This window comes from Magnolia sinica, chromosome 3 (genome assembly GCF_029962835.1).
Source record: "Magnolia sinica isolate HGM2019 chromosome 3, MsV1, whole genome shotgun sequence".
Taxonomy (NCBI): Eukaryota; Viridiplantae; Streptophyta; class Magnoliopsida; order Magnoliales; family Magnoliaceae; genus Magnolia; species Magnolia sinica.
Window position 1 is genome coordinate 101,161,716 of NC_080575.1, and position 12,338 is coordinate 101,174,053.

At 39.5% G+C, this 12,338-nt stretch overlaps 1 protein-coding gene and 1 long non-coding RNA gene across 2 annotated transcripts; both read left to right on the forward strand.

Moving 5' to 3' along the window:
- The first annotated feature begins 1,542 nt into the window (after nucleotides 1–1,542).
- Nucleotides 1,543–2,357, forward strand: LOC131238662 (uncharacterized). The gene is made up of 3 exons (XR_009168009.1): nucleotides 1,543–1,778; nucleotides 2,172–2,215; nucleotides 2,295–2,357. It is a non-coding gene; the product is annotated as an uncharacterized LOC131238662 (long non-coding RNA).
- Nucleotides 2,358–4,842: 2,485 nt separating this feature from the next.
- On the forward strand, nucleotides 4,843–6,291 carry LOC131239002 (histone H3.3-like). Its single transcript, XM_058236569.1, has 2 exons — nucleotides 4,843–4,912; nucleotides 5,657–6,291. The coding sequence occupies exons 1-2, from the start codon at nucleotides 4,843–4,845 to the stop codon at nucleotides 6,031–6,033; spliced, it is 447 nt and encodes a 148-aa protein (XP_058092552.1). The 3' UTR covers nucleotides 6,034–6,291.
- The last annotated feature ends 6,047 nt before the right edge of the window (nucleotides 6,292–12,338 follow it).

The following is a 12,338-nucleotide window of genomic DNA, read 5'->3' on the forward strand; positions in this document are numbered from 1 at the left end:
GCAGCTTTAAGGATGTCATTGCCAACAATGTCCCAACAGGTCGCGTAGAAGGCCGCCGAGAAGCCATCAGGACCCGCGGCCCCATCTTTGGGCAATGAAAGGGCAGCTGCTTTGACCTCCCCCATCGATGGAGGGGCCAGCAAAGCGTCGTTATTCATCTGGTTAATGACCTGGGGGATAGCCTAGACAAAATCAGAATCGAAACTGATTGGTTCAGCTTGAAAAAGGACCTCGAAGAATCTGACCGCTTCGGACTTGATCTCCTGGAGTGTAGAGACCGTTTCCCTAGCCGCATTTTTGATAGAAGAAATGGCTACCCTCCTAACTCTTTCATTGGCCGACGTGTGAAAGAATTTAGTATTTCTATCTCCCTCCTCAAGCCAAGAATTTTTGGATTTTTGTTTCCAGAAAACCTCCTCCATAAGCAGTAGTTGATCAAGTTTGTGCTTCACTTCAATGTACTATCGGGATAGGTCATCCGTGGGAGAAGATTGCATGCTGAAGTCTATCCCTTTTAACTCTTCCTTGGTTTTTTTGGATCTGATGGAAGATATTTCCAGATATTTCCTTATTCCACACTCTCAACAATTGTTTTGTTTTTTTCAGCTTTAGTTTAACATTAATCATCGGTAGAGTGGAGCAGTCTCCATCCCACGCCTTTTGAATTAGCTGATGGAAAGATGCATGAAGCATCCACATTTTGAGGAATTTAAAAGGCCTAACCTTTGGGGGCTCATGGGAAGGGAAGGCGAGCCAAAGCGACGCATGATCTGATTTTTTCCTAGGCAGATGTTCGACACGACAAAGAGGAAACGTGGTCATCCAGCTAGAGTTAAGTAGTACTCTATCCAGCCTCGCCCACACACGGGCGTTACCTTCACGGTTGTTACACCGAGTAAATCGATTTCCCACGAACCCCGCGTCTAAAAGACCGAAGTTGTGGATCATCTCAGCAAAGTCTGCCATACTCGTTCCATCAGGGGCGTGAATCCCTCTCCTTTCTTCAAAATTTGCCACCACGTTGAAGTCTCCAGCAATGGCCTGGGCCTCTTGGGCCGTTCTGCTAAGAGTTTTAATCTCATTCCAAAGAGGCCGCCTTTGAATTTTGCAGCACTGTGCGTATACAACCAAGAGAGAGATCGACTCTCTCTGGGAAGGGGAAGAGAAGGTTAAAGTCATCATTTGAATCGAGGCCAAGCTCATCAAAGCATTCAGCTGATTCCTGAAGAAAATCATAAGCATGAATGTGGGTATAAGTTAGCCCATCTACACCACCTTCGTAGCTAGTGGGCGTGAGATCCAAGATGTTGATCAGGTGGCATACAGTGTAGAGATATCTGGCATAAAAATCATGCTTGTACAATTATCATGTGGACCATGCTTATTTTGAGTCAGGGAACTTAGAAGATTAGACAATTGATGGACGTCTTGGATCTTGCATCCATATGCCATGCTAACAGACGCTCCGCAAGGCTATCTTAATCATACTAATTAACTCCATAAAAATTCTTGTATTTCCATGATGATAGGCTTGGGGATTCAACTACTTTTGTTAATTCAGACCATTTATAAAATCCATGAAATGTAATGCATGATGAGATATACAATAAACAGATAAATCCTATGGTTGGGATTACCTTTGACCAATGTTATTTATCTTCAATTTCAATTTCTTTTGTGTAAAACAGGCACAACAACACTTTGATGAGTTTGATACTAATTACGAAGAAGAAGAAGTGGAGGTTGTTGATGAGTTTGACAGTGACTTTGATGAAGATGTGAGTATTTTTACATTTTTTTTCCTTCATTCATCCATGAGTAGTTCACATTTCAAGTACTGAATGGGCCTTCTTGCTGGAACAAAAGAAGAAATCTATATGACCCATCATGGGCTGGGCCATGCTCCAATATCCACCCTATCAAGTGATAGTGACATCCAATGAATATGGAGAACTATAACCAGCACAATTTGATGGTGCTAAATTGGCTCATCCAATGGGGAAGATTTTGGGTGTATTCCATCCCCCTTAGGAACTGGCATTTGAATGATTTAGATCACCAAAAGAAGGGCCTCACATGTATAGTTTGTTGGGTTGTGAAAACAACCAATTGAAAACTTACTATTTCATCTTTCTTCTTTCATACTTCACAGTAGCTCTTGTTATGATCAGGGATCTGAGCCAGATGATGAGGAGGAAAATGATGTTGATGAGAGGTTTGATTTCTTCTAACTAAAGTGGATTATTGAGAAATTCAAGTTTATGCAGATAATGAGAGCTCGACTATTCCTGTAGGACATGGACTAAGAAGCGGTGAATATTTCCAGGACGCAAATCATGGACGGTCAACATTTATGGTAAAGCCTTTTTTAGTATAATCAATATGGACCAACTATTCTCTAAGCCATTCATCATGTGGTTGGGATAATTTGATAACTATGATTCTTGACAGAGATTTCCATCTAAGGTGGAACACATACTCCACCGTGATATGTATTGAACATCCACACCGTGCATTTAGTGGCCCCCTCTAGGTTGATGGATATCCCAAAAATCATCTGTATCCGGAACTCAAGTGGACCACACCATCTGGAACAGTGTGAAATCGTGCTACTTAAAACATCTAAAAGCACTTGTTGGGGCCCTCCTAATTTTTGGGCTAGGGAACAGACAACATGAGGCCCCAACAAATGGTTAAGATTTTCACACATGGCATGTGGGAGAGATCACCATCAGGTAGGACCATCATCCATTCATGATTCATGTCTACCCATGGTCATGTAAAAACCACAATGGTCCACCAAACCCAGGGTAGGTGATGGTCATCAGATCCACATGATCAACTATTTAAGAGGGAGTTACAGGTTGTGTAATTCCTTTAAAGTCTTGAATGTAAGAACCCACATGGTTTGCTATTTAGGAGGGAGTTGCAGTTTGTATTATTTCCTTTAAAGTTTGACTTGAAATAAATATGTAATGACTGCAGTTACTGCTTGCGATTCAAACACAATCTCAATCCACATGTTTCTCGATTCAGCTGTTTGATGAAGGATACATTCGAGGAGCTTCAAAGGATCAATATACATGAAGAAACTTTTGGGGTTGGAATTAGTGCTCCTGTCTATTTAGCTGTTGTTCTTGAGTACTTGGCAGTTGAGGTTTTGGAACTAGCTGGGAATGCTGCTAGAGACTAAGTCCTGCATCATTCTTGCTATTTGTTGGTTTTGGTGTTGGGATGGTCTTTGCTGCTTTCTTTTCTTTTTTGATATTTTGTAAAGTGTAATCTTACCATTGAGGTTTAGATGTATGTGCTTTAACAAAAGAATGCAATAGATGTTTTCATCATATCTCCATTAATGAAGTTTCTTTAGGTTTTTTCTTTTTTAAAAGCATCGAGGGTTTAAAATTGTTCCTAAAATTTGACCGTTGGTCACATTAAGAAGGGTTTAAAACCGTTCCTAAAATCTGACCGTTGGTACTCGAACGGTTTAAAACCATTCCTAAAATTCCGTCCCTAAAATTTGGAACAGTACCCAAAACGGTTCCGAACCGTTCCTAAATTTTTGCGATGCCTAATTTAGGAACGGTTTAAAACCATTCTTTAGTGTAGTGCAACTTGTTGGTCATACAATTGTCATTCCCGCGAAGGAACTACAATTGTTCATGGCACCATCTGTCTTGTCATTCCCGCAAAGGAACTACAATTGTTCATGGCACAATCTGTCACGCACCTTGACCTCCTCCATAGACATGTCGACTTGCCATAATAGGGAAGAAGCAAAACCATCAATTAACACAGCAGCACTTCACAGAAATGAGCATCCAGCGAGCCATTGGCTTGAGGAGCACAATGATAGGCAAAGGCCTCGGTTGATTGGACAAGGCACCTTGTGACAAAATCAAACACCCGGCAGGGAAAGGATTGGAAGTACATATCAACAGATGAGCTCAGACTCTGACCAGTCACCCTCTACGGTGACACTTCAATTTGCCTTTGCAAGTTGGATTGAGCTGATTTGTGAGGTTTTCCCATACTAGAGCACAAGGCTGTTAATGCTCAATGATAATGGTGAAGCAGAGCACTAAACACAGAAGATACCTTAAGAGAGAAGATCCAAAGAATGTCAGCAGTGCAATAAAAACAGTAGGATGAGACGATCATTCCTTTGTTGGAACCTCGGAGCTCATACAAGGATGCTTCACGCCTATAAATAGAGCATTCACTCCTCTCAACGACTCATAGAATTCCCTCCAGAGTTTCCATAACTCTTTAGGCATCTCAAAACCCTCATAATTCCAAAGAGGGGGGGAGGAAAACTATATCTCATGTTAGAATTGGGAATCTTACCAGATCATAACAGTTTAAGCTTAGGATATAATCTAGCCAAGAGGAAATTAAGTAACCAAAAGATGCAACATTTTAACAAATGATAGAGTGGATTTTCTATACATTAAGGAGCAAATGTTGAACAGCTTGCATCCAAACATGAAGAGATTGCCAAATTGTAGATTACACCTGTTTGTGGCAAGGCATGTGAATATTGTGATTACCTTGAGAACCAGTTGATAGCAACAGCACCGGAGGTGGCTCTATTTCTAGACACACCAACTGAATTCAACAGTGTCTATGTTGTAAAAACTCCCATTGCCCCACCAAAGAAGTGCTGCAGAGACCATGATAGTTCCTAAAATAATATTATCAGGCATCAAAGCAATGAAATGCTAACAAATTGGAAACATACTGCTTAATTACAAGAGTATGTGTGCAATTCTTTTTCCTTTTTTACCCCCAGCTAAAGTGATCCCTTTGTTCCCTTTAAAAGTTGGCTCTGGTGTATGAGAAATGAATACCTTTAGAGCTCTCCAAGACATGTATGGAACATATGGAGTAACACTATCTGGGAAGCCCTCAGGTACCACATTAGATCTTACAAATGCCATCAAATCCTGCAACATCATCAACATCAATTCCACGGTATCAGTCTTTGCATGCCAAAACTGTATGTGTGGATCTTCCATTCTTTCTAAATCGCATGAAATAAAATTTATGGACCTAGCAATTCAAACAAATACTAACTTCTACTCTATCCAATACTATAAGAGATACACCAATGAAGAGGACAGGACGAGGAGAAGTGCCATGAAAGAATGGACTACCCAAGTTACATGCATCAAATGAGATACGTTGCATCTTGAAATAGGGTGCTAAAGCAGCCAGACAACCACTTGTTTTCTCAGGATTACCACTTGGGTGAGGAATAACTGGATGCCATAGAGGTGATATTAAAATGGATACCATTCTATCAAAAGACCAAACCATCTGCAGGTTCAACATGTAACAAATAGCATAAATGACTAACCCCCCAAAGGTCCCAACATGAAATTAATAGGGTTAGTAGGCATGTCAAAATGAAGATGAAAATTGGTTAGAGAAACAGATTATCTAACGTATGTGTGGGCCACCTGACAAGTGGCCCAGATTTATTTTTTGCCAGGGCTTACATGACTCCCAAAAAAAACATCAATGGGAAATGGGCCCAATCATGTAAATGCATGTGATGTTGTCTCATGCTCTTCAAGTCACCTCTTCAATCTTTACTGTTGGGGATCACATGAGACACGACTAGATCTTCCACGTCACTAGTTTTTTGTCGCAGCAATTCACCGTCTGCACCCACACCATCAAGGTAAGGATCTTCCAGAGTCATGCAGTCCTTGCTCTGCATGGCTCTGGAGGCCTCATCAATACCACCCTGGAAGTGTTGCTCTTCGTGAAATCCGCAAGTATCAGAAAAGCACAGAGCTGCTGATCAGGAAACTGCCATTCCAGAGGCTTGTCCGAGAAATTGCTCAAGACTTCAAGACTGACCTGCGGCTCCAGAGCCATGCAGTCCTTGCTCTGCAAGAGGCAGCAGAGGCGTACCTGGTGGGGCTGTTTGAGGACACTAATCTCTGCGCCATCCATGCCAAGAGGGTGACCATCATGCCGAAAGACATCCAGCTGACCAGGAGGATCCGTGGTGAGAGGGCTTGATCTGTTGAAACATCTTCATCAGATGGATGCTAAGATTGACCCCTCCCTCTCCTTCTTTAATCCTTCAAAATCTAATATGCATATACATACGGTATGATATGTTAGGGAATAGTTGGGTAGTAGCATGGGGTACTTCTCTGAACATATGCTTTGAACTTCTCTCTCTTCTTCTTTTTTTCTCTCGGTGGTTTGTGTTGATGTGGTCGTCTGTCCATTAAGGGGTTTTTAGTACTAAGATGTGCGTGATTCTGTTTTCAATTCATTTTATTTTCTGGAGGGAGGTAAAAATGTTTACTCTCTGAACTCTCAAAGACTCTATTCCATTCTGTGGTAATGTCTTTCATTAGTTCCAAAAGAAAAAAGAAAAAAGGTTAAGGATCTTCCACATCATTAGTCGCTAGTCTCCCTCTTTCAACAGAAGGGAAGGGAAGTCAAATCTAATGCTAACTAGCTCCTGTGCATCAAAACTGCTTCCCTTTCTAAAACGACCAAGAACTTTGTGAGTTGTCCTCATCAGATTCTTTCCCCATTCCCATCATCAGGTTATCCTCCCTACAGTGACAAAAACTCAAGAATGACGGCTTCAGTTCAGAAAACGCAATCTCCCCTCTTCTAAACAACATATCTTTTAGACATGCTAACTTGAACTAGTCAATGTGACATGCTGTCTCATTTTCAATATCCAATAGTACTGGTCCGAAGCATCACAAAAAGTACAGTTCTTGTCAAACAAGAGCATCCAATCACACCATTGAAATCACATCACCACATTACTCCACTTTGGGGTCTCGTTCATTATCAGGAAAGTCAAAGGAACACAACGCACAATCTAAGGGAAGCAAGATCTTTTTTCCCTTTTCTATCTCAATGTCATGAAATTGAGGCCATCACCAATAGAAGAAGATCAAATCCCTTTTTTTTTTTTGTTTTTTCTATGTAGCAACAAAATAGAAAGGAAAAAAAAAGGAACAATAATTGATAATTGCAACTATACAAACCAATAAATGAAATAAAATTTACTACGGATAACATCAACAAAATATGATAGGGCTGCATGGGCCAGGGTTTGGACACTTAAGCTTGAAAACTAGGCCCGCCACATCTGAGTTTTGGATGAGCACCCCCATCTCATCATTTCTAACCAGATTGGAATTCTTAAGATCATCTCCCTCTTCAATAATGATCTCATCTAGTTCCACCCCCATCTTGTCATTTCTAACCAGATTGGGATTCTCAGGAGAGAAACCTAATCTGAGATTTAGTGATTCTAGCAGCAAGCCTAAGTCTGAAATTGCTAAGAGAAGGTCCTGATGAATTTACCCGAAGAAAAAGTGCCCCATTGACATGGCCACAAAATCCAGGTCGGATTGTTGAGTAAGGCGGGCTACACAGCCAATTGCCACTAACATCACGGTGGGCCCCACCTAGCATGTCAACAGGTTGTATGGCAAATACACATTCCCGTGGAATCCACCCTAAAATCCGAAAGACCCTAAATCGGCATTGAGAGAGAGAGAGAGAGAGAGAGAGAGAGAGACCTCAATGTTCCTTGAGATTTAAGCCTTCAACCACAGATTCAGAGAGAGAGAGAGGGCGTGCGTGGGTAGGGCGGTCGGCAATAGGATCTTGGGTGGGGATAGAGAGAGACAGCGGGAAGAGAGATCGAGCAAGGAAGAGAGAGGAGAGGGAGAGAGATCGACAGGAAGAGAGAGAGAGGGAGGAGAGATCTATAGGAAGAGAGGAGAGAGGAGAGCGTACGAGGGAGAGATACAGAGACGAAAATTGCAAATCGGGCGTGGCTGACGTCAGCAAGTTTTGTGGGTCCCATCACGAGGTACGTGTTATATCCAAACCGTCCATCCATTTGGCGAGCTTGTGTTAAGGTTTGAGACGAAAAAGAAGACAGATCTAACTATCAAGTGGACCACACTGTAAAAAGCAGTGGGGGATTGAATATTTACCATTGAAACCCTTTTGGGGGTCACACAAGTTTTGGATCAATATGGAATTTGTCTTTCCTCTTCATTCAGGTCTTTGTGACCTTATGAACAGATTGGATGGAAAATAAACATTATGGTGGGCCCTATCAATTTTTTAACGGTGAAAATCATCATCTCTGCTGGTATTTGGGGCGTGGTCCATTTAATCTTTGGATAAGATTCATTTTTTTGGATAATTTTTCAAAATGATCTTGTAAATTCAGTTGGGTCCAGCGTGATTGTATTTGTCTTATCCACTACGTCCATTCCTGTTTTCAAATCATTTTAGTGGTTCAACCCAAAATTGAGGCATACGTAAAGCTCAAGTGGACCATACCACAGGAAATCGCGGGAATAATGATTTCCACAGTTGAAACCTTTCCATGGCCCACGCTGATGTTTATTTGTCATCCAACCAGTTCATAATATCACAAAGATATAGATGAAGTGAAAACACAAATATCAGATTGATCTAAAACTTCTGTGGCCCTCACGAAATTTTCAATGGTAGATGTTCAATTCACACTCTTTCCGGTGGTGTGGTCCATTTGAGCTTTAGATGTGCTTTATTTTTGGGATAAAGACCTTAACTTATCTGCTAAAATGTACGGACAGAGTGGATAAAATGCATGAATGATTGTGGGACCCACAAAGTTTACTCAGTACACTAAGCCATCCGCTTCCTTCCAAATGATACCCTGCTGGACGGATTAGTTTGGGCAGGGCTTTGTGGGGCTCACCATAATGTAAGTGTTTTATCCACACAATTCATCGTTTTTCTCAGTTTATTTTAAGGTATGAACAAAAAAATGAGGCAGGTAAAGAGGTCCAATGAACCACACCAAAGGAAGTTGCGGTGATAATGACACCCACCATTGAAACCTTTCTAAGGGTTAGCGTGATGTTTTTAACCAATCCAACCTATTCATAAGGTCATGTAGACGTGGATGAAGTGAAACACAGATATCAACTTCATCTTAAATTTCTCTAGCTCCCAAGAAGTTTTTAATGGTGGACGTTCAATCCCTACTTTGTAGTCCACTTAAGCCTTGGACCCACTCCATTTTTTGGTTAATATCTTAAAATGATCCGAGAAAAAGCATTGAACGGTACGGAGGAAGTCAATCCATGACTTGAGTGGGCCAAGAGCTTAAAAATAAAGTCAATCCATGACTTGGGTGGGCCACATCACATAATATAATGGAGATGACTTTCCTTAAAACATTTATAATCATATATTGGGCCCACCTAAATGTGATTCATAGATCCAGCCCATTCATTATGTGTGTCCCACTTGGATAAGGGGTCAAACCAAGTTTCAGCCGCATCCAAAACTCATCTGGGCCCCAAGTGCTTTTATATTTTTTAGGATGTCTTCACATAGTTTTAGAAGGTATGACCCACTCAAGTTTCCTATGCGGATGATTTTTGAGATATCTCATAACCTAAAGGGGACACATCAAATGTACGGTGTTGATGTTTGACACACATCATGATGGGCCCCACAAAACTTACTAACATCAATTCTTAGGTTGTCATGAGGTCAGTAAGTTGGGTCACAAATTTGACCTGAATATTTGGCTTGTTTTAGATGTCTGGTCCATTCACTCCATTTTACTGATCAATACCCTCAATTTGACTAGTTACTTGCCCCAATCAAGCTACGTATGAGAAAAATATTGGGCATACAAGATTGATTAACAATTTGAGTGAAATTTGATTTAAACATATGAAGTTATTTACTCTTCAATCTGGACTGATTAGATTGTCCATAAATGATTAAAGGTTTAATTAGTGGATGTGCCTAATAATTTAGTAAAAAATGTTTTTTTTTTCTACTCGTAATTTTTCTTTCAAAACTTTTAACAAAATATCATTTTTATTATCAAATATTTCAAAAAAATTTTAAAATACAAATTCTGAATTTTTATTTTCAAAATCTTAAAAAATTTCCCAAATTTTAATTTTAATTTTTTTGTCAAAAATTTTTAAGATTTTTTTTTTTTTTTTTTTTCAAAAGCACCATTTTGTTTTCAACTTTTCAATTTTATTTTTTAAAATGATATATTTTTTTCCCAAAATCTTGGTGTTTTTATAAATAGCATTTTCTTTTAATTTCAATTTTTGAACATTTTCAAATTTTTTTCAATATCACAAAATTTTTGAAACTTCTTTATTTTCCTTTTCAAAATGTCTGTTTTTTTTTTTTTTTTTTGGTTAAAGTATCGAATTTTTAATATTGTTTTATCTTGAAAATTTCAATTATTTCAAACTTCTCCATTTTTTTAAAAGTAATTTTTTTGAACTTGTCAATTTTATTTTGTTTTTCAAAATACAAACTCTCATTTTTCTTTTTCAAAATATTTCCATTTTTCAAAGTTGTCAAAATTTTCACATTTTTTAAAATCTTTTTAATCTTCTTTTTCAGGATATCATTTTTTTTTTTGAAATCAATTTTTTTTCAAAATTATCAACTTTATTCAATATTCCTTTTTTTTTTCCTCCAAAAAATAGATTTTTATTAAATCACAGTTATCTTCTTAATCTCAAAATTTCTCAAACATTGTTAAAACTTTTAAACATTTCAATATTCCTTTTCATGTGATAGACATTTTCTGCAAAAAACGACGTGGGTGACAGACATTTTCCGTTAGCAACGAATTAAATCCGTTGTTAAACCAAACGATTTTTGCGACGGACTGAATCCGTCGCCAAATCCATCGCAAATTCACAATTTTAGCATAGTGGTAATACCGCTCTTCCACAAAAGCTCGCATCTTGTCTCGCCCAAGGTGTCCACCGAGGCCACCTCCATATAGCTCTTGAATAATCTACTCTCTCAAAGAACTTTGGGAGATGCACAATTAATTCCCTTTGAAGAGGAAACCGTCGTGTATATGAAGTTTACTTGGGTGACCTTCTTGGCACTTTATCAAAGAATCTTTGAAGTCCTCGTCCTTGGTATAAGCTCCTTGAGATAGTTGAAGCCGACCACTTCGTTGCTCATTGTAACAAGTAGTGATATACAACAGCTAAGTGCATCAGCTACCTTGTTCTGCTGCCTTGATTTGTGCTTCAGAACGAACGTGAATTCTTATAAAAACACAACCCATCAGGCATGCACACGATTCACGTTAGTCTAACTATTAATAAACTTTAATGCTTAATGGTCAGTATATAGAACAAACTCTCTTTGAATCAGATAATGCCACCAATGTCATAGCGCCTGAACAATTGCGTACAACTCAAGCTCATAAGTCGACCACTTCTTTTTGGCTTCGCTGAGCTTCTCACTTTAGAAGGCTACTAGCCTACCTTCCTATGATAATACTATTCCAATTTCGGCGTATGAATGTCACACTCAACTTCAAACAGCTTATCGAAATTATGAAGTACCAAGATCGATGTGTGGGCAAACGATGCTTGGTCTCATGAAAGCTCTTGTCAGCTTCATCGGTCTACTGGAACGGTCCTTTTTTCTTGCAATCTATTATAAGCGCGACTATTGTGTTAAAATTTCGCACAAATCGACGATAGAAAGTCGCCAACCTGTAAAAACTCCTCACCTCATGAATGTTTGTTGGGATCGGCCATTCTCTAATGGCTCACACATTTTCATCGTCCACACGAATGCCTGTGGACATTACGACAAATTCTAGAAACAATAAGCTATCTGTTAAAAAACTACACTTCTTCAAGTTGAGGTACAACTAGTTAATTTGTATAGGCCGGTAGCCTTCTACAGTGAGAAGCTCAGCTCACACTCAACCTCAAACAGCTTGTCGAAATTAGGAAGCACCAAGACCGGTGTTGTGGACAAACGATGCTTGATCTCATGAAATCTCTTGTCAGCTTCATCGGTCCACTAGAACGATCCTTTTTTCTTGCAATCTGTTATAGGCGTGATTGTTGTGATAAAATTTTGCACGAATCGATAATAGAAAGTCTCCAACCAGTGAAAACTCCTCACCTCATGAATGTTTGTCAAGATCGGCCATTCCCTAATGGCTCGCACATTTTCATCGTCCACACGGATACCTGTGAATGTTACAACAAATCCTAGAAACAACAGGCTGTCCGTTAAAAAACTACACTTCTTCAAGTTGAGGTACAACTTGTTAATTTGTAAGACCTGCAACACTTGCTTGAGATGTTTCCTATGCTCCGTCTCATCCTGACTATATATCAATATGTCATTAAAATATAATACCACAAATCGTTCAGTGAACGGTTTTAGAACTTGATTCATCAAACGCATAAAAGTACTTGGTGCGTTCGATAGGCTGAAGGGCACGACCAGCCACTGACACAACCCTTGGTCTTGAA

Coding starts and splice junctions, on each gene's coding strand:
- LOC131239002 (XM_058236569.1), top strand. CDS start 4,843: ATGAATACCTTTAGAGCTCTCCAAGACATGTATGGAACATATGGAGTA. Junction 4,913..5,656: donor ACTATCTGGGAAGCCCTCAG/GTACCACATTAG, acceptor TTTTTGTCGCAG/CAATTCACCGTCTGCACCCA.